The 23418-nt window shown below is 30.8% G+C and overlaps 1 protein-coding gene across 2 annotated transcripts; it reads left to right on the plus strand.

Annotated features, from left to right (window-relative positions):
- The first annotated feature begins 3363 nt into the window (after positions 1–3363).
- Positions 3364–8013, plus strand: LOC107875624 (MKI67 FHA domain-interacting nucleolar phosphoprotein-like). 2 transcript variants are annotated; one of them, XM_016722408.2, is made up of 9 exons: positions 3364–3539; positions 3657–3756; positions 4507–4621; positions 4748–4803; positions 5439–5486; positions 5590–5687; positions 6847–6916; positions 7039–7149; positions 7660–8013. In XM_016722408.2, exons 2-9 carry the CDS (start codon positions 3661–3663, stop codon positions 7759–7761), a joined length of 696 nt encoding a protein of 231 aa, XP_016577894.2. In that variant the 5' UTR covers positions 3364–3539; positions 3657–3660; the 3' UTR covers positions 7762–8013. The 2 variants fall into 2 exon arrangements, with proteins under 2 accessions (XP_016577894.2, XP_016577895.2); XM_016722409.2 differs by having other exon boundaries at positions 3418–3543.
- Positions 8014–23418: the final 15405 nt, after the last annotated feature.

Below are 23418 nucleotides of genomic sequence, written 5' to 3' on the forward strand. Positions count from 1 at the left end.
CCTCTTGCTTAATGGACATAGCGCTGAACTACTATGCCAACTCTGGTGGTTGCCTTTTGACTTTCTATAATATAATAATTAGTAGTAGTGAAGTAAATAGGAGTTTTGTACTTTTAGTTAGGTCTTCGCTATATATTTGAAAATACTCCATGCAACACAGAGCTATCAATACGGGTCGCCCCAACACATCTGGACTAACCCACATGGGTTTTGAGTTTGACGGGTCAGGCCGGGTTAGCCCATCAAAATGATGGGGCAAAAAACACCAAGCCTACATCATTACTTCGTGGGCTGCGAGCCCTACGGATCAACCCACTTTTAAAAAAATAATGTTTTATAATTTAATTTTAGAATGTTGATAAATATAAATATTACTAGACAATATTACATGGTGTTAATACTTGTTAATCAAGTCTCCAACACTCCAAAAAATACTCCTAATAGCGAAATTAAAGAACTTTTGACATGATATCCTTCAAACCAACTAATAAGCAATCTAAATAGTTGCATGTATTTGACTTACGGACCGGTCCACGGGTTAGTCCAACCCACATTGCTAAAGCCCCATGGGCCACGGGATTATACGGGTCGGGCTAAAAAACTCTGTTCTTAAATGAGCTGCAAAAACTGAAGCCCAACTCCATCTAAGTATAGGCAGGGTCGGGTCGGCCCAACGGGCTACTTCGGAAGGCTCAAAAACTACTCAAAACAGTCCACAAATCAACTAGAACCCGAGGACCCCTTTGAGAGCAACTTTCGGCCAACAATAACAACACAAGGATTACAAGATACAAGGTGTATTTTAACACCAAAACAGCAACAACAACAAGAACAAGATGGACACAAGATGATAAAAAAAGAAGACACAAGATTCGGATTTAACAATAACAACAAGAACACAAGATTACAACACAAACAATAAACAAGATTACAAGAAGGTAAAAGGATAGATGATAGACCAAGGTATAATCTTAAGAACCCAAGAATGGACAATCTTGGACCCTTAACACTACACACAACAATAAACCTATCTCTTACAAAGACACAAGATCGGAATCCACCTCCCAAGCATCAATGTTTCCAAGCAAACAACAACAAAAGAGAATCCACCCTATTGTTGTATCCTAATTTCGGTTTTGCCTCCAAAGAGAAGAGAGGACTTGTGTTTTTCCAATGTCTTAAGACTTACAACACCATCAATAAACTTAGTAAATAAAACCCTACATTGTTCTTTATATAACTATTACAAGATATAAGTTAAAATGACCAAAAGGGCCTTCAAAGAGTGGGCTGCCCATCAAGTATAAGTTATGGGCTGATTTTGGTGTGTTTTGGGCCTCTTCTACACTTCAATTGTACACACCAAATCTCGGGACCAACGCGCACCATATTCATGATTATTCTTGTATCACATATTAACGACTCTATTTGCAACATCGCACTAGATTAGTCGGGTCAGAAAATTTCGAATAGCATATAAAAATAATTTTAAAAAAACTTTCCACTCTTGATGATGATGTCACGCTTTGTATTTTATCTATTTAAGAATTTAATTTGATTGTGCTTACTGACTTTCAAAACTTTCCATGTTCCTTTAATTGATTATTTTCCCTATATGCATTTGAGAAATACTCGCGGATCATTATTTTTCTTATTTGGAGAAAAAAGATATTAACGTTAGATTTATCTATGTAAGTGTACTGTTATTCTGTTTAAGAATATATTATGGTTGATAAGATATTTTAAGATGGAGAAGTTCACACAGACACAAATAACAATTCACAATGACACACACCAGCAAATATATATATATATATAACAGATCTAATGTGTAAGGTGATATTTTAGCATTTTTAGCATTAAGTCATTAAGATTTATGGCCAGAAGTATTACTAAAACATTGTTTAGATTTGTTCATTCATATTCTGGAAATACTGAGAAAATATATTATATACATAATGATACACATTATAGGTACACTAGCATATATTATGTATCTCAAATAAATGGAGGTTACATACATACAAATATACATACTATGTATACATGCTATACATGGACTAGCAGTGTGTGAATACATATAATATACCTATTATTCCAGCTATACATACTAATACTATATCTCTTCTTTTTCAAAACTTTATATACTATTAGTGCAGAAATTTGGGATATATTTTGATTATAGAATAACAATTTTGATTAATTGATCGGTTTTTACTTTGTATTTTCAAATCTCGTAGAAGTTTGTTAAAATTCCTTTCTTCAAAATGCAGCTTTACACTTTACAAATAAGATGAGAATCAAATATCAGGGACAAGGTGGATGTGGCCTCTGTAGTGGATAATATGAAGAAGATGAGATTAAGATGGTTCAAATATATCACAATTTTAATATTGTATTAGCTGAGGACTTGATGTTGCTATGTTCCCTTCTTGATTGTTTTCAACATCTCCTTCATTATGTATTTGTTTTACATACTTGATTTTTCATATGTTTTATAAGGGTAAGGATATTTACACGTCATCTTCCTCAGACTCCACTTGTGATGAGATTACAGTTACACTGATAATTGTTGTAATATTAATCGTTAGTTACTATACTATGTCCAAATAAAAGGAGTTAAATAGAATTACTTTTTCTTAATTAAAACAATATATTTAGATGATTCAAACATGTGAAGTGTGTTGATGTACTAGTAAGACGGGGGTGAGGCATAGACTATAATGGGTGTTAGGAGAAGTATTAGAGGTAGGCAAAGAAAACCAAGCAGAAAGGGGGTTTCGACTGGACATGACATACTTTTAACTTATGGATAACATGATCTTAAATAAGATGACTTGAAAATCAAGTACTATAACAGAAAGGTTAATAAGTAGACGCGTTGTTGTAACACGTTTATGCAGGAGAGTCATCGAGCTAGTATCCCGATCTCTTCTCATTCTCTTCTGAACAGTAGTATTATACTACTATTTTATACTTGCATAGTATCTTTTGCTTGATCAATTTATATTGTTACCTATTGTTTTATTAACAGTGTTTCTTGCCACTTTACTATGTTACTTATTTTTGCCCTTTAGTTTGTTTTGATAATGCATAAAGCGTCGAGGATTTTATCGATTTTTTTTCTACAAATGCAATTTTTCTTTTTATGTACATTCTATCCGTCTTAAATCTTATTTGTAGAATTACACTGAGTATATTATTATCGTAAAGTAATAACTTTAGGTTAAATCTGATTGCATAATTTCCCAATGACTTCAACTATTGAATTATTTCAAGTGCTTAAAAGACAAATCTTCTAAACATGTTTAGGGCAATAATAGATACTATAGGTATTGATCTACTACTTTCCAAACCTTAGGGGCCTAAATACCAATATAGGCAGAACAATTGACCCTGTAAGATCCCGGGCGGGTGGTTCGACTCGAAAAGAGAAAACGAGAGGATCCGAACACAGGGTTTAGGGTTTAAGATACCACATATCTACTAAATTTTGCCTCTCTCGCCCTCCGCAGCTCCGGCAAATTCAGCGGCTTAGTGTAAGTCTTATAGCTCAATCAATTCTCTTCACGATTTCAATTTTATTTACTGTGTTTTCTATTTTTTTTTCCTCTGCGCAAAGTGTTTGACGGTGTAGTATCATTTAATGTAAACAGAGAGATGGGTGTTAAAGCAAAGAAGAAAGCAATAACGAAGAAATTGAAGAAGGCGGCAAGCGATTTTTCTGCTTCTAGAGATGAAGCCCGTGAATTTCTGGTACGTTATTTGTTCGTGCAGTTCCAGTATATAATGAAAACTGAAATGAAATAATTCGGGTAATTTTAGTAGCTCAGTTGATTGACTACGTGAACTTTCACCTTGTTGGGGATAGTTTGATTTAACACCTTGTAGTTCCCTGCACCAAAACTTCTTTTTTTCTGAAAAAAAAGAAGAAAGAAATTACCTCAAATTTGTGTACATATATTTAGTGGTGAGCTTACTACCTAGATTTATGTTGTTTTACCTTTTTAACATTCAATGCTCAAAATCACTGCAGGAAGCAATTGTCTCGTTTATTGGTATTTTCTACTATATGTACTCCCTTAATTCTGCAACTTGATTGGTAAATACATTTAAACTTATGTCTCAATGGTAGTGAAGGAACAAAGGAAAGCCAAAAGCTATAGTTTGATGTTTGGTTTGTGATGCTTTGGGTAGGCAATGGTCTGGTAAAGATTTTAGCTAACTTACAATTTATGTTCGGTCTTGGTTAAGGATACTTTTTCCCGTGAGTCGAGGGTCTGTAAGAAACAACCTCTCTATCTCTGAAGTAGAGACAAGATTTTGCATACACTATACCCTCCCCTGACCCCACTTTGTGGGATTATATGGGTATGTTGTTGTTGTTGTTGCTTGGTCTGTGATACTTTTGAGTGCACACTGGTCTTCATTAGGACCATTTCTCTAAAATTCACCATGGGAATTGGTGTGCTGTATATTACTTATTTTTGTCCATTAAATAAATAGCCATTGGAAGGTGGGCCAGCACAGAAGCTTCCAAAGACTGAAGTGAGGGAAAATAAAGCAACGGTGTTGTATATCGGGAGAATCCCACATGGATTTTATGAGAATGAAATGGAAGGTTTGCATTTATCTCATTTGATTTATTTGAGAATGAGCCTATTTAGATACTTGATATCTTTCATCTTATGTATATACTAATATGAAGTTGAGTAATTGTGTGATATACTCTAAATGTGGTCTTCAGGTTTCTTTAAGCAATTTGGTACAGTCAAGAGGCTTCGAATTGCAAGGAATAAAAAGGTTAATTTTCCAAGAGAATTATTATTAGTTAATTGTCCAACTGTTTGGTTAGAGATTTCTTTTATGTTTGCTCTTTAACTGTCTTAATGCTTCTCTCAGTCTGGGGAATAGACTTTCCCACTATCATGGAACCCTTAACATAATCGTGCTGGACATCCGGGTTCTTTTTTTCTTCTTCTTTCTATTCCCTCGGCTAGCAATTCTCTGCTCCACCCTAATTTCTCTGTACACCTTGTCTTAGTATCTCATTCGTGAGTGTATTGACAGAAACTACATCCTTAAGAAACATAGAAGTCTGATCGGTAAAGCTAACATCTGCCTGGAAATACCTTGATTATAACATCTGTTTCTAAGCATTATGAAGTATTTTTCATTTAGAAAAGAAATGAAACTATAGGCTATAATTGTGTAGTGGAGTATGGTGATTCATTGGTATCCACTTCAATTTCATTTTTCAAACTACTCAATTCATTTCTTAGTCCATTGACACATCTGTTGTTCTTTCCTAGTGGGCTTGCAATGCACTCCTTTAAGCTACATATAATATGTTAATCTGCTGATTTACTATTATTTTCCTTTTGGGTGATTTTTCTAATTTTTCACTGAAACTTATCCTACTTTCTTTTCCTTAACAGACAGGAAAATCAAAGCATTTTGGCTTCATAGAATTTGAGTCTCCTGAGGTAGTTCTTGTCCTACTGGTTTTGTAGTGTCATAAATGTGCTTAGAAAATCTGTCTGATCATTATCTTTCCGTTTTCTGGTTGTCTATTTTGGGTTAGTGCAGGTTGCAAAAGTTGTTGCGGATACTATGCATAACTATCTCTTGTTGGAGCACTTACTGCAAGTTCAGCTTATTTCTCCAGAACATGTACATCCAAGACTGTAAGGATCTCTCTCTCTCTCTCTCTCTCTCTCTCTCTCTCTCTCTCTCTCTCTTCCAATTTGATGGAGAGAATGGTTCTTTTGTTATTTTATGTCCAAGTGTGAAGATATTGTATATTTCTTTGGTTTATTTCATCTCCTCTTTCTTCTGTTTGGTTGTTTTTTAGGGGGTGTTTGGGTGGATGGGGTTCAGTGGTCTGGAGCTAGTTGTTGTAGATGGTCGGAGCTTGATCAGCACTTTGTTAGTCTTCCGTAACTACAAATTGGAGCAACAACTAATCAAAGACCAGATCATTTATTTGTGCTAGATTAAACAATATATTGACCTGCAAATTTGAAGTACTAGTGGAATTGATTGAAAGTTATCTGCTTAAAAGTTGTTTACAAATGCTTAGTGTTAAAGATCCCCATTAGGGCAGTAACTCCATTGAGTGGGAGGAAAGGGCGAAGCTTAGGTTTGGGTGGGCGGTGATTTTTTTTTTAATCTTGGGAAGCCGAGAGTGTGAAAGACTAGCCAAACATGTCCCACCTCCAGAATAGTGTTACTGTGATTTTTGAATGTTGTACCCTGGTTGAGTGAAGGGGAGCCTTGGAGTAACTAGTAAAGTTGCTGCCATGTGACCAGGAGGTCTGAACCCATGGGAAACAGCCCCTGGTAGAAATGCAAGGTAAGGTTACGTACGATACACCCTTGTGGTGAGGCCCTTCCCCGTACACCGCGCGTAGCGGTAGCTTTAGTGCACCGGGCTGCCCTTTTTTTACCCTGGTTGAGTGCACTATGTGATGTCTACCTGTCAGAGTGATCTTGAGTGTGCCTTTCTGCTTTATGAGTTTCATACTGCCTACGACACAAAACATTAAGTCTGATACTATTCTTAAGTCTTTTCCCTACATTATGAGTTATAAACTGAGTTCAGCATTGAATTTGAGATGCACAAGTTATTTGGTTTCGTGATCTAATGATTGCTGGCGACATAATCTCATTGTGAGGGAGCAAAAGATATATTTAGAAGCACATCATTCTCTTGATTAATTTTAACTTTACAAGGAGTGTGAAGTTGAAAATTTTAGGTTTATAATACTTTCTTAGCATGGAGGTGCATATCGAAATTTGGATCTCTTTATCTGATGATGATTAATAACTTCGATTTTTACATAGGTGGAAAGGTGTGAACCGCTGGTACAAACCCTTGGATTGGGTCAAAATTGAAAGGAAGCGTCAGGACAAGGTAAGGTTCAGTGGGATATAACATTTTTGTTTTTGTGTTGTGCTAAATGTGGTACATAGTTTAGTATTTTGAACTCTGGTTAGACCTTTCAAACTTAAACTTGTTGAGTGCTAATCATCCAGGAAAGAACACTGGATGATCACAAGAAGTTGGTTGAAGGAATATTAAAACGCGACAAGAGGAGGCGAAAGAGGATTGAAGCAGCTGGAATTGACTATGAGTGCCCAGAAATTGTAAGACATATATGGCTTTCTTTATTCTCAGTCTCAACTCTCTGGTGCTGTAAATACAATCTTATTGCTGCAAGTTACCTAAGTTGCGCGGACTCTTCACTTTTGATGCCGCACCCGTGTCGGATTCACCAAAACTACACTACTTTTAGAGGATCCGACGCGCACCCATCGACATTTTTGAAGAGTTCGAGCAACATAGCAAGTTGCTGGTTGGAATCCTGAAACCCTTCTATTTGGTCAATATAACCGTCAATTAACTATAATTTGCACTAGATATTAGTAATGGGATAGTGTGTGCTTGGCTAGTGTTATACTGTTGAACAATATTTGAGTAGAGTTTGACTAATTATTTAGATGGCACAAGAATGGTAATTACTTCCTAAATATTAGAAAGAACTAGAATTATGGAAGTGACAAATGACTTGCAGCGAGGGCTTTGAAACAGTTATTATGTCAAACTGGAAATTACGCCTCACTTGTCAAGAGATTACATGTTCATGTCATTTGCAGGTGGGTTCAATTCAGGTTGCACCAAAGAAGATCAGATTTGATGCAGATGAAGATCTTTCCAGCAGAACTGACCGACTGAACTGCAAATATGCAACCGGTTGAAAGCTGTGCGCTACTCAAATTTACTAAATCGGCGATGATGGTGGAAGATTGGTAGCGCCTTAGATTTCTTCTGAAAGAATTAGCATTAGCATAGATGACATCAAGGCTCTTCTGGCAATTTGTCTTTGGACTATAAGACATACCAAACATCTACCTGTCATAGCTTCAATTTTTGTAACCTCACCTCGAAATATCAAAAGACTTGTTCCTTTTCCTGTAGAAGGCACAGTTAGTGGATTACATTTTCTAAAATTTGTGAATCTGCCAATCATATTTAGTAGGCAACAACAACAACATACCCAGTGTATTCTCACCTAGTGGGGTCTGGGGAGGGTAGAGTGTACGCAGATCATACCACTACCTCAAGAGAAGTAGAGAGACTGTTTCCGATAGACCCCCCCGGCTTAGGACCAATAACAGTATAATCATATTTAGTAGGCGTTTGGACAAAATTGTGAAATTTGGAGAAAGGTAGTATTTGGGGAAAAAAACTGAAAATGGTATTTGAAAACTTGGCGTTGTTATTATGGACATGAATACGAATATATACTTGCTTTACTTGATGAGTGAACCAGTCTATTTGAAATGAAAGAAAATCTAGGCATCAACCAGTTTGGGCTTATTGCCAAAATGAGGGCCTCAACTTTTTGGGCTTACAAATATGTACAATGGATACTGTTTTATACTAAATATATGTAAACAATTGGTTTGCTGAAAGTATATATTCGCATCTTTCCCCTTTTTTCATTCCTGTACTCAGTAAAACCTTCTATTTGGAATCCTCGTGAAGACAATAACATAGTTGTGAATATGTTATTTCACCAATTTTTCAACTGTTGGGGCTTAGCTTTTTTAGCCTTCTGTTAAATTATCCAAAATATTCGAATAGTAGTTTGTTGCTCTTGAATACATTTGCAGGCATTAATTAGACTCTTCGAATAAGTTTCAGTTAAAAGCCAAAAAAAGAACTTGCAAAAGGACAAAAAACAAAAGGTAACCAGAAAAGGGGGGAAAAATACAGTGCCTAACTGAATTTCTTTCTTTTTCTTTTATCCAAGTAAAGTAAGAAGTACGAAATTATTAAATTAAAGCAGCTGGGACCATGTTTAGTACTGACATACTGGAGGAACTTTATATAGGATATAAAGCAAATACTTTTTTTTTTCATCCGGTGTCCGGTACCCGCATTGGAACCCGACTAATCCGAATTTGCATCGGTAGCACTCCCAACAGAGTTTTCTCCATGTCCAGGATCGAACCCTCGACCTCTGATTAAGACCCATCCGTTGCACCACAACCCATATTGGTATAAAGCAAATACTTAGTATCATAAAGATGTGTGAACATTCCTTAAAAGGGCATGGCTTCTTTGGCATTGGCCTTTTGTGTTACTTCATCTGCTTTGGTAAACAAATCAAAGTCCTCATAGCCAATATTTGTGTTTGAAAAGAATTTATACTAGTATGAACTTCCTGTGGACCACATTCTTTGATCACATTTTTTTCATATAAGCCCCTTAACAAACTATGTGTAAATGATATACGTATATATTAAGAACCTCTCTTTAACAAATAAAAAGAGAGTTAATCTAGGCAATCACAATATCGGGTATATTCATAGGCTTTTCACTTAAGATGTTTCTATGTTTATTACTATCAAGAATAATTATCGTCTCATAATTATTAATTCCTTCATTCATGTTCACTTTTAACTTTGCACGCCTCTTTAAGATACAATGATTAATATGAGTATTTATATTAGAATATTCTTATTTAGTTGGCATATAGTTCTAGATCTTAGAAAATGATATGAGGAATAAGTAATCAATGTTAAAAGGTAAAATATAATTTTTTTTCTCTTAATATGCTTAAAGTGAAAATATATTTTGGTATAGTTGATAAGTAAAGTCGTTATAGAGAAGTAAAATATAACATAAAAAATCGATTTCGAAAAAAATCAGGATGCTATAAAGAAATATTGTTATAATGAGGTGATATTACAGAGAGGTAATACGAAAGAATAATGTTTTCTAAAATGAAAACCAATTAAACCATGTATATTTTATATGGGCAACAAGTATAAGTGGTCGACTGAACTAGATATTGAGTGTATTTTGATTTTAGTTTTACTTGTTGAAAATAAAACGTTACTAAAAATTTTCGAGTGAAAAACATTATGTCAATTAAAATACTTAATGTTTCTAACACTGAACATGAAATTTGTGGTCTATGAATGATAAAGTGTATGTAGTCTTATTTCTATGTTATAAAGATAAAAGAGGATGTTTTCAATAGACAGTTCATTTAAGCCAAACAAGTCAACCAATTTAAATCTGATAACAAATACTTCCTTCGTCTCATTTTACTCATCTCAAATTTTCTAATTTGATTTCTCATTTTACTTGTCATTTTTCATTAATTAAGGCAAGAATTTTTTTTTTCCTTTTTTACCCTTAGTATTACTTATTTTTTCTCCAAATTAAAATGTAAATATTATTTAATAGGGGTACTACGATAAAGTAGTTATGTTATTAATTGTTTTTCTTAATCAATATGTAATACATCAAATTGAAACGAGTAAAATGGGATGTAGGGAGTATCTACTTAGCTAGAATGGTTAGTTTAAATCTCCTTAATGAGTGATGTGATGACATTTGCAAGTATTTGAAAAGATGATATTTGCAAATTTTGGTATCAAACTTCCATTGGAAGAAATTAGTGGTTACCTCAAAATCATATATCCCTCATTGGTCAGGAAGAGTTTATAAAGAATAGTATATTCATGCATCTTAAGCTAAAGCTAGATTCTTTACTTCATATACTATTATTATCCAACAACTTGAACATATAAATAATAAAGCTCCCTACTTTTACTATCGGTATTCCTTTCACAATGTTTTTGATACATTCTACCCGAATCGAAAATATCTCTCAGAAACGGTCTCTCTAACCTCATAAGATAGGAGTAAATAGAGGCGAATATAGGATTTTAAACTTGTGGATTTCTAAATAAGGTAAAGAAATAAAGGGAAAAAAAGGATAAAACATGATATTGCCACAAAGATGTGACCCCTGATCGCAGTGGCCTAAGGAATTTTTCTGGCTCCTTCACAATCGCTTGACCATCCGTCATCTTTGCTATGGATTCCTATCAATATATTATCAAACGTTAACAGTATTCTAAATAGAAAATATAGAATTTTAAAAAAAGTTAGGCAGTTTTCGAAAACTTCCCGAGTCTACTGTAGATCCACCCTTGTAAGTAAGATTATATACGCCTTACATAGGAGTAAGATTGTATATGCATCACTCTCCTCAAGCTCATAGTTTGTTTTTGTTTACGCACCACTCTTTACATGATATTTTACCATAATTAGAATTACTTTTTGGGAAAAGGTTTTCTTGTTGAAAAATGTGTCTTTCCTATTAGATTTCTTCTTATTTAAGAAAGAGTTTTGTAGCTCTATACATAAATCTCTTTTCTCAAGTCATAACACAATATCACTCACAATGTAGTTTCTTAAATACTTTTATTTAGGGAGAGATTTTATATCTCATTAGTTTTTATACATTTTAATATTCAATTTTATATGTTGGCCAATTGGTCAAAACACAAATAATATTTTACTTTTTAGTTAGTTTTGTGTCATTTGAATTATTGGTTCGCAAAATATTAGCTTTCGCATGATGCCCTCTCAATTTCGAACCCAACAAGTGGTATCAGAGTAAAGTTCAATGGTCCGATGGTTCTGGACATGTTGAGATCAAAGTTGGAACCAACTCACGATAATGAAGTTTTTGTCAAATCAAAAAAGTAAAAATACTACATGTAGACAAAAAGTTTCAACCAAATTTTCAACAGTCCTGCTGTTAATCTATCTCAAAGATCAAAATCAATTTTAACCCATACTTGCTTTAAGCATGGGCTCCAATTTTTATGTCTTGCTAACTTTTATTTTTGGACTTCTTTCAACTCATGCATTTATACTTTTAATGCATGATCTCTACTTTTAACTTATGCACAAGGCTCCACTTTCAACCTATCCACTTATAATATGAGGCTCCAATAATATCACCACATACTTTTATTTTTAACGCATAAAACTCTAATTTTTATTCCATATCACTTTTAGTCATGGTAAGCAGGCGTAATATATGCAGATTATGTAAAGAAAAAAATCAAGATTAATTTGTCAGAAAATTAAGACCAAAGAGAGGTTTGTTAAGATTTGACTACTTTACCTGATATTATACCATAATTAAAATTACTTTTTGAAAAAAAAAATCTTGAAGAAGATCTTTTTCCAATTAGGTTTTTCTTTCTTAGAGGAAGGATTTTGTAACTCTATCTCTCTTCAAGTCATAACGCAATATCATCAACAATATAGTAATATTTTAGATCTCATTAGTTTTTATACTTTTTAATATTCAATATTCAATTTTATACGTAAGTCAATTGGCCAAAAGATAAATAATATTATATTTTTTAATCAGTTTTGTGTCATCAAAATCATCGTCTCTATGATTCGCAAAATATTAGATAAAACATGACGCCCTCTCGATTTCGAACCCTAACACTCGCGAGGCCCTATTTATGAGGCTATAAGAGTTCGTTGTATTATACTCCTACCTTATTGGCAAGCAACAAGATATGGCTTTGCTTATAGTTTGAACTTTATCATCTTAAACAACAACTTATCATTAAGGAATCTGATTCATCAAACTTTTGAGGAAGAACACAAGGAAGCTTGCTTTCTTTCATAATCACAACTTACAATTGAATATTCTTTTCCCTTCAATATTAACTTATCTGAAAAAATTATTATTAATAAATAATAGCAATAACTACTCCCTGACTCAATTTATATAGTAGTAGTAGTATTTTTGTTTCACTTTGGAAGAGTCAATTTGAATAATTCTTAAAGCTAAATTGGATCAAATCAACTATATATTTTAAAAGTAAAATTTTGTTATTAAAAGACAATACGCAAGAGACTATAAATTATATTTTTTCTTATGTCAGTATGATTAAAAAAATAATTAAATTACATTTCTCATGTCAATATTGATCAAATTTATAGTAACTTAAATCTCGTAAAGGAAAAAATGTCAGGACAATGAGAATTATTCTTGTAGGTTAAAATACAAAATCTGTATACCATGTCATTTGTCAATGTATTTAATGTGATGTAGTAATTAGTAAGCATATTAATTACTATACTTATACTACTCGTATGATGTAATTAGTGGGCATTATTAATTGCTATAATTAGTGAGTACATCTGATGTGGAATTCTCAATTCTAATGATGACCTTAGTAAAATTAATTACAATGTCTGAAGCATTAATTAAAAAATTAAGTCTTTTAACCCCATTATTTTCATCTATTTCATACATGCACCTTTGCTACTTGTGAAAAGTTACTACGTTCGATCAATAATTGCACTAAATTAATAGATAGTATATATAAATGATAAATAATGCACCTAAACTCTTAGGAATATATTTATATCTAAGTGAAACACTTAACCATAATAAATTGATATGATTTGTTGTGATCAGGGATGTAGGTAAAGTTTTACCACATTTCTTTTTTGATGGTTTTAGCCAATTAAATTGTAAAGCTATACGATTTGTCAAAAAAAAAAAAAAAGGCGTAATAGTTACTTTTTTTGGGGGTCTAAAAAAGAATGTTTTGATTTTGAATATAAGCATCAAACCAACTATTGATATTCGGTATGAATCTGAACATAGAATTTTTATCTTTTAAAAATACAATGTACATATTTAAGAACTAAATGAAAAGCACTTAATAATTAACAATTAAAATATTTAAAAAAATTATGATCAAAGAAAATATCTTTTTACTATTCAAATGATAGTAAGTAAAATTAATCATCATGGAACAAAGAGAGTACTGTTTCGGTATAACAGAATTATTAGATTATTTGTTAAGATTTCTTTAAAACATTTCCCACTAAAATGAATCGTATTAATTTCATATTTCAAGAAAATTATTCCAATTTTAAGTAAAATAAAATAAATGGCCCAAATAGTTTTCTTTCCTTTGCAACTACCTGGAAAATGTTTGATATAATTTGTTATATATTCTTTTTATTATGAATATATTTACATTATAGTGAATGTCTATCAAGATATAATAAGATCTAGTTGATATCTATCAGGATTTGTTGTATTTGTCTTTTAGTGTGAAATAAGGGGCAAATTCCCCCTATAAATAGAAGGGCTTCTTCATTGTAAATCATCTTCAAGAAAGAATCACTCTCTCTATTCTCTTTACTCTTCTTCTTTATTCTTTATTAGTTTATAACACGTTATCAGCATGAGACTCGCCAAACAAGGTGAGATTATAAATCTGAACGATTTCAAGGTTAGTAATTCTTTATGTTAGCTTTCTTTTGCTATTACTAATATAATTATTATTGGATTTGAGAAAAAATTATTGATTTGGAACCATTTATATTTTAAATTTATTCCTCAAAAATAATATTATCAAAAAGAATGATAATATGTTGGGTTCAAGTCCCATCGATTCATGCCTAAGACGTTTTTATATGGATAAGATGTTGAGTTTGAATCTTAATACACCATATTGATGATATTATGATGGTTAAGGCAAAATAATGGGTGTTTAATGAAAAGTCATGAAATTCGACCCATTGAATATGCTCTATTCCATGAAGTGAATGTGGTAGCAATATATGATAAGTCTGAAATATGACCACTTACTTCATTCTTAAGGTGTATGTGGTAGCAGTGTGTAATATGTCTGAAAGAAGACAGGTGATTGAATGCACGAATATGAACGTGGAGAGACAATATGATAGTGTTCATAAAAAATGTTGATATTTTCACACGCTATATGGTTATAAGATATATTTGAGAAAAATTTTCTACATGATATGTATGCTTCGATTTGCTTCTGAAGTAGCAAAATCTTGAAAGAGGTTACAAGCTATCATAATTTGATAGGCTTAAGGCACGATTATATTCCATTCCTGAGGAATGAGAAACTTATTAATGCAAATGTCCACTTGATTGTGATTGTATCACAACTCACCTCCGAAAGAGGTTGAATAATTTTTAAATCTACTTCTGATGTAGTAAATCTGAAATTTATTCTAGTAAATCTGAAATTTACTAAAGCAAAAACACATATCATGGTATACTTAGAGTTTACTACATTAAAAGTTCATAAGTTGACATGAACGATTGTGATATCCCGAAGATGTGCATACTGAGTATTGAACATATATAGAAGAATTAGAAAATTCTTCATGAACTTTAATGTTCCTTGTTCTCATGATAAGTTGGTTGGACCAACTAATTTTGGGATTGGATTCCTCAAAATTTGAAAAGAATAAAAGGTGAATATGAGCTCGTTCACCTATCATGCGATATGTTGAAAAGATGCATCAATAAGATGATCATATGTACATTTATGGTCAACTTATGTTTGTCATTCATAAAGTTACTTGTTCAATATAAATTGAGCATAATTTTCAGATTGTACTATCGAGATAATTCATCTTGATGCTAATGGTTTAACATTGAATGCCTTCCATAAATAGTTGAACCATTACTAATGAGAACAAAGTTTCATGTATTGGTATGAACTATGATATATTGCATACAATAGCACTTGTATGCATTAGATCAATATATTATGATTATTTATTCCCTCTAAATTGGTTTAAGGCCAGGAACGAATTATTCCATCTAATAGTTTTGATGTGCGGTATACGATTAATAAATATACCATGATGCACAAAGATGGATTCCTCAAAGAAGATGGAGGATGTATGTTAGTTTTTCTAACATAAAGGAGAGATTATAAGCAGCTATGAAATATGTTAGGAATTATTATCAAATCCTCATTCAAAAGATAATTCAAGTCAAATGCCGAAAGTATCTCATATTTAGCTGCAAATGCTCCTATTTTGTGACCTTAAAGGATAAAGTCTAAGCATGCGTGAAGCATGATTGACCAATCGGTTTCAAATGAAATAATTCTTGAATAGGATAAGGAGCAAATAATCATGATAAGAAGGCAATGTGCTCTTGAAGAGCCTATGACATAACACTTCATGAAACCTTATGAGATGTTTAGGTACCTGAAAATAATGAAGTGATAAGATCTCAAAATGTTATGTCGCATTGTGAATCGATACAAAATAAAAAATCATCGATGATATCTTTGATACAATATTGGCGCAATATTGTAAAAGATTATGAGGATCTAAATTTTATGTTAATTTAAGCATGCTGGCGTAGAAATATTTATCAAGTGACCTGAAAGGATGCATTTTGGTAAGCATAAAACTTATTGGATTTGAAGTCCAAACACTTGAAGATGTCACACTTGACATGTTGGATATTGTTACTTGACAAACATCCATATGAAAATCCCTAAAGGATTCAAAATGCCTGAAGCATATAAAGTTTCTGAAAAACTTTTTATTAGCTTCGTAAGATATAATTTGATGATTTGAGTATCATTGAAACTCATGGAGAGTTTTCAAAAGCAATAGAATATTTACTTAAATGAAAAACAAGCAAAAATTGAATAAGGATCCATTCTGACCTCAAGAAAAGAATGAGGAACTCCTTGGTTATGAAGTATCATATCTTAGTGCGATTGATGCACTAATGTATCTTGCAAATATTACAAGGCCTAATATAACCTTTTTTTTTAGTTAATTTGTTAGCAAGTTTGCAGTCCTGATCTTATTGGCCATGCTGATTTTGGATATTTATCTAACCTACATAAAGCTCAATCTCAAATAGGTTATGTGTTCATATTTGGTGGTACTGCAATATGTTGGAGATATACAAACCAGTCTATCATAGCTACTTCATCGAATCATGCTGAGATAATAGTTACTCATGAATCAAGTCGAGAATGTGTATGGTTGAGGTCTATGATACATCTCATTCGAGAAAAATGTGGTGTGAAATATGACAATAATCTTCCCACAATTTTATACGGAGATAATACACCATGCATAGCATATCTTAATGGAGCATTCATAAAAGGAGATAGAACGAAACACACTTCATCAAAGCTTTTCTACATACATGAGCTACGAAAAAATGGTGATATTAACGTGCAACAGTTTCGTTCAAGTGAAAATGTGGTTGATTATTCACCAAGTCTTCTCTAATTACAACTTTTAAGAAGATGGTGCACAAGATCGGGATGCAAAGGTTCAAGGATGTTCTCATTAAGGGGGGTTAATACGCGATGTACTCTTTTTCCCTTACGAGGTTTTGTCCCACTGGGTTTTCTTGTAAGGTTTTTAATGAGGCAGCCAATATGCATATTGTTAGAAATGTGTACTCTTTTTCCTTCACTAGATTTTTTTTTCTACTGAATTTTTTCTAGTAAGGTTTTAATGAGGCACATTATCTATCTAGACATTCAAGGGGAAGTGTTATAAGTGTATTTACATTATAGTGAATGTCTATCTAGACATTCAAGCGAGAGTGTAATAAATGTATTTACATTATAGTGAATGTCTATCAAGATCTAATAAGATCCAGTTGATATCTATCAAGATTTGGTGTATTTGTCTTTAAGTGTGAAACTAGTACAAATTCCCCTTATAGATAGAAGAGTTTACTTCATTGTAAATTATCCCTCAAAAGAAGAAATAAAAATCACTTTCTCTATTCTCTCTACTCTTCTTCTTTATTCTTTATTATTAGTTTATAACATAGTTTTGAGTAATACTTATAGTGTATGGGTAGCTTCGATGAGAAGCTTTAAGAAACTTCCTGGTTGATACTCTTGAGAAAAGCTGAGCATAGAGAACAAAAGAGAGAAAAAGTAAAAAAGAAAAAAGTAAAAAGTGGCTATTAAGTCAAGGTCAAATAGAAATTCTTTGTCATAAAACAATCAAATTTCCATTCTAAAGTTTTAAAGTGACAAAACTATTTTTCCTCAGTCAGCTATCTACGTATCAAAGAAGATCATTTTAATACTTACAAAGTTTCCTTATTTAAAAAGATAAAATATACTAGTATTATTAGCATTTTTTTTTTAACTTTCCTCACTAGTACATTGTGTATTTGTGTTCCAAAGTATGAAAGTTTGTTGTAGATTAAAATGGAAAATGATTCATTGTTTGTCAAATAATGTTTAGCCATATAATTTATTATTATTTGGTAAATAATTTAATTCCTCAAAATTAAAACAAAAAAAATATTTAGGTCAAATTTTATTTTTGAGGACTTTTTAAAAGTTCAAATTCTACACCAAACTTTTATTTTTTATAAAAGCATGCATTGTTATTGACCCAACTAATGCGCAGGGGCAGAGCTACAGTGTGAGACGGGGGGTCGGACGAACGCAATAACTTTTACGTAGATCCGCTAATTGTATTAAAAGATCAGCATTATATATGCAGGCAAATAACCAGAAGATGGTTCATTGGTTAATATGCAGGCTTTAAATGCTTGCGACTCAGGGAGTGTGGGTGCGAACCCCATTTTTTAACATTCTTTTAATTTCTTTATTCTTTTTGCTTCAAACGGATTTTTCCCTTTTTCAAGTATATATATCTTTTTGAAAAACATAAATCTTATATTTGAAAAAAGTAAAAAAGCAATACCTTGTACTAAATATATATATATATATATATATATATATATATATATATATATATATGCTTAAAACTGAAAAAAGTTAAAAAAAATAAATTTTTTTACTCCAAAATATAATTATAGATTTTTTAGAGTTTTTTTTTTTTCAAAAAAAAACATAAACACTTAAATAGTGTTTACGTTGTTCATGCCTTTTTAAACATATTAAATGTCGCTATTTTTTAGTTAGTTTGACGGTTATTATAGTTTAGCTTGAGACCAAACCCACAGATCTCAAATTCTGACTCCGCTTCTGCTAATATGTGCATGTATATAAGAATACAACTTATATTTTGTTATATATATAAATGAATATTGGATTATGTTGACTGCTTTATACATCTATAATTATAATTTACAAATATATTTTTTTCATTAGACATATCATATACATCTTGTACAAATAAAATCTTAATATATTTAATTTTCTTTTGTTTCTCAACTTTTAAGCAAATGTTAAGACTTATTTCTTATTTTTGATAATACAAACTTAAGATTAATTTTAATAATTTCTAAAACTTATAAATATGAATCATATTTCTTATTTTTTTTAATATTCATTCAAATATTTCTTCCTCCGTCCTACTTTATGTGTCATCATTTCCTTTTTAGTCTATCTCAAAAAGAATGTCATATTTTTTTATTTGGTAAATATTTAAAAACACAATTACGCATTTACCCTTCATGGACCCACTTAATTAAAAAAAAGATAGCAACATATTTTTTGATAAAGGATAATTTGATAAATATTATCAAGTATTCCCTTATTACTTAAATTCCTTGTCTGGTCAAATAGCGACACATAAAATGAGACTGAGGGAGTACCGGTCAAAACTACTACCTGAAAATCTACTACCAAATACTATCGGACACGTGGCAGTTAGTTAGATCAGCAAAGTCAGGTGCTAAGAAAATGGATGGGAAAACTGGACATAGAGAGAGAGGGCGCGTGGGACCCGAAACTGATTGACGGTTCGCTACTTTTTCGCTGATAATCCCCCAACATCCAAATAATTGCTTTTCATCATCATCTTGCCTTGGAAGTTGGAAACCATAAATAAACTCCCACTCACAGCCCTTTCTTCCTACGTATAAGTATTTTTGAAGACGGGAGGTTCTATGAATCACCTAAATTATTTTTTAACATACTTAATTAATATATATTTGATATTTGAATTACTATGTATACTTTACGTATATTGAATGCATAAGAAAAAAATATTTGATAAGATACAAATATATGTCAGTTAAATACGATAAAAGTTTAGGAATCATAGAATCCCCGCAAACTTCAGTATTTTTCACACCTTCTTTACAATTTTTTATGAACTTGACTTCGAAAACATAAATAGTCTATTGTATTTATACTTTGATAGAATGCATACAATTTTTTTTAAGTTTCGAAAATTATTTATTACTACATTATATAAAATGTCATTACTCGTATACTCATATTTTACAAATTTATTATTTTCCGAAAAAGAGAGTTGTTTAACTCTTCGTATCACCATAATAACGTACTAATGAAAGATATAAATAAAGCTCTGCTTGGGCAATTAATATCTGACACAGTCATATTTATGAAACATTTAAAAAGTTCAATAGTTATTACTATTTGATTGATTTTGATTTAGCTATTATATAGAGTATAACTTAAATTAATATTATAAATCTTAGTTCGGTTAAAAATAAATCACACTAAGGATGTAACATAAGGCTGCATTTGCTTCAAAATTTTCAAGATAGAACATTTCGTAAATACTTTTATGTTTTTGAGAAGAAAATAGGGGTATCCTCCCATATCAAATTATGTGGCACGATTAAAATTGTAACTCATGGAATTCATTCATAAAAATGCTATAATTTATATATTTCAAAACTATATATAAAATAGTAGAGTGTTATTAATGATAATAATTAACAATTTTAAATATTTAAAAGATATAAAAAAAATTCGATCAAAATTTATTTAGTTGACTGTTAAAATTTCAACCATGTCAATAAAATTTAGATGAATGGGGCATTATTTATTATTTATCAATTAAACGCCAATAAAAACGTCTTTTTTTGCGGTTTGCACGATTTAAAAACAGTTCTGGAAAAGGATTAGTATTTTAGAAGAAGTTTTTATTTTTTTTCAAATTTTTAAGCATAAATCAACTGGATAATTTAAAAAACAATTAATTATACGAAAAAACAAGTCAGATAAGATAATTGATGGGTCCGTTTGCTTTATGTGGACAGGGCCCCACTCGAATCCTCGTAAGCAAAACTGATTTTGTCTTTATCTTCGATACAGAAGTACAGTTATTACTAGACATTCGAAAAACCAAAAAACATCCCAATTTTTTTTAATTTATTTCTTCAAAAATTCTTCGAAACTTTTCAGAACATGTAATGGTTTCAGCAATGGTGAATATTTAAATTTAAATTGTAGATTGAAAAAAGAAATATTTAAAGTGAAGTTAAAAGAATCATTTAAATATTTATACTTACTTCATTCATTTTTACTCATTGTATCTCTACTTAGCACGTTAATAAGAAAAATTTAATAACAATATAACAATTTTAACACATTATTCTTATTAATTGTTGTTGCTATTATGACTTTCAAAATGATTCGAAAAGTAAGTAATTAACGACTGACGCTAAAAAAAAATGAAAATAATAATTATATTTTTTTTATAAGCTTAAATGAAAAATAATGAGAAAAGACGACATTATTTTATTTGAATTTGTGTCCAAAATAATGGACATCTAAGTTTGAAGAACTACAATACTATTAATACTCGTAATAACTCATGATTGAGCTAACAATTAATCATACATCATTTGAAGAGTTTTAATTACTCTAGTTATTTTAATTTATTTATCTGATTTTAACTTAATACGAATTTTCTATATAAAAAAAAATTAAAGAAAAATAATTGAAGCGGGCCCACTGTTCAGCGTGCAAAGTCGCGAACGCGGCTTGTGGCAGAGAGTGACAGGTCAGCACATAAACTGAAAAGCAAATAATCATATACTTGGGGAGCAAGAACTACTACTTTAATATTCTTTGCTATTTGCACCTTAATATTTGGGTGTAAATCATTTATACTTCTCTATTTAACTCAAAATCCAAAATTTCCCCCAACAATGAATGGAGTAATATTTTTTTCTAATTAACTTTGGTTAAATGCTGGTTTTATTCTAACATGATCAATCTTTATTTTACTTTATTAAGGGATCGTTTGATGTGAGATATATCAGTTATAATAGTCTTATAATAAATTGTGGAATTATATTATCCCATGTTTGATTAATGGGATAAGTTAGTTAAGAAATTATGCCCACCATTTATGTCTTAGTGATGAGATAATTTATCACATATATATAGTGGGATAAATAATTTTATAAAATTAATCTTGAAATTAATTATCTGGGAATAATTTGTTCTCAACCAAACGTCCCCTAAGAACATTGTCTAGATTTTAAAGATTATGGATAGGAGAAGGAGAAATGGGCAAGTGGATTGAAGTGTGTCGAATCAAATAGTCACCAACAAGATAATATTTAGGTAGTCAATAATTTAAACTACTAAGATTTCATATTCAAATTAATATATATATATATATATATATATATATGTATATATATATTTTACCAATTAAAAATTTTATGTTTTAATTAAATTACTTAATTTGATAATTTCTTTTTTCTATATTTGTAAAGTACTAGTTATGTATTTCTCATTGAATTACATTATAGTTATTTTGTTTGACTCAAAATATTTCCTAAATTTTTATGTATTTTATAATATATATATTTCAATTTATGATATATGCAATTAAGAAAAAAAATGGAAGTTCAAACTTACATATGAATAAGGGAGGAGAAAAAATAAGGACCAGACTAGGAGAGAGAAGACTTAATTCTTACTTCTGTAATCATAATATTTTAAATTAGACCACTTAATCTTACATTTGTTTTATCCATTTGAAAGATATTGTAGAAACTAAAATTTGTGTCGAGAAAATAATAATTATAGCATTAATTTTAAATATATGAATGCTATAATCTCTATGAATTTATTTTTTTAATATAAATTTAAAATTTTTTAAACATGATGTTGAATCTTGATAAACTTAAAATTAAGGGTTCTTGAGTTTGATCTTAAATTTTATTTTAACTTTGGTGTTTGAATGCTTGATTTATAGCCTGTAGAGCAATGTTTGATCCATGAGCTCTCTCTCTAACTTCTTGTTAAAATTCTAATGTCTTTTTTTAAATTATGAGACTCCTACTTATACTTGTAGGACAAAAAAGTTGCTATAAATGCAACTCTTTTCGACCAACCAAATTAAAGGCAATACAATCATATTTCATTAGTTGAATATGTCACTTGTACACCTGATAATTTTCATTTGACTAGGCATACTTTGACAATTTGACACCTGATATGATACTATTGATTTTTTTATTGACTCGACATGCTATATCATTTGACACATGATACTAAATTTAGCTTATAAAACAAGATGAGATTTCGAATTCAATAGCACGGGATTATCATTTGTAATCCAAATTAATGAACTAGTTCAACAAAATTGAACTTTAATAAAATTCAAATCTATTAAATTAAAATAAAATAAAATCAAGGATCAGACTAAAAAAATATTAATTTACATTGTCAGAAATTTGATGACAGTGTTATCAAATCTTACATCCTTTTTTAAAGTATTAGGAAGGCATTTAGTAAGAATTTGTTACTAAATTATACAATAGTCATTTTGCTTGACTATGCATTTTTTCGAAAGAATTGTATATTATTTTTAAAAATAAATTAATATTTTTAATTAAGTTACCATTTTTTTTAATGATTTAGGAAGGCATACAATAAAAATTTGTAAAATTTTTTATAAAATGTTATACATTTTATTGTGTATTTTTTCACTTTATAATGTATGTATAATTAAAAAAAAAATCTTAAAGTTCAGCTTTTCATCGATGT

The sequence above is a fragment of the Capsicum annuum genome, chromosome 6 (assembly GCF_002878395.1).
Source record: "Capsicum annuum cultivar UCD-10X-F1 chromosome 6, UCD10Xv1.1, whole genome shotgun sequence".
NCBI lineage: Eukaryota > Viridiplantae > Streptophyta > Magnoliopsida > Solanales > Solanaceae > Capsicum > Capsicum annuum.

What these genes read in the sequence shown, in the direction of transcription:
- LOC107875624 (XM_016722408.2), top strand. Translation starts at nt 3,661, where the DNA reads ATGGGTGTTAAAGCAAAGAAGAAAGCAATAACGAAGAAATTGAAGAAG. An exon ending in ATGAAGCCCGTGAATTTCTG is followed by an intron (nt 3,757 to 4,506) that starts GTACGTTATTTG and finishes TTAAATAAATAG; the next exon opens with CCATTGGAAGGTGGGCCAGC. An exon ending in TTATGAGAATGAAATGGAAG is followed by an intron (nt 4,622 to 4,747) that starts GTTTGCATTTAT and finishes TGTGGTCTTCAG; the next exon opens with GTTTCTTTAAGCAATTTGGT.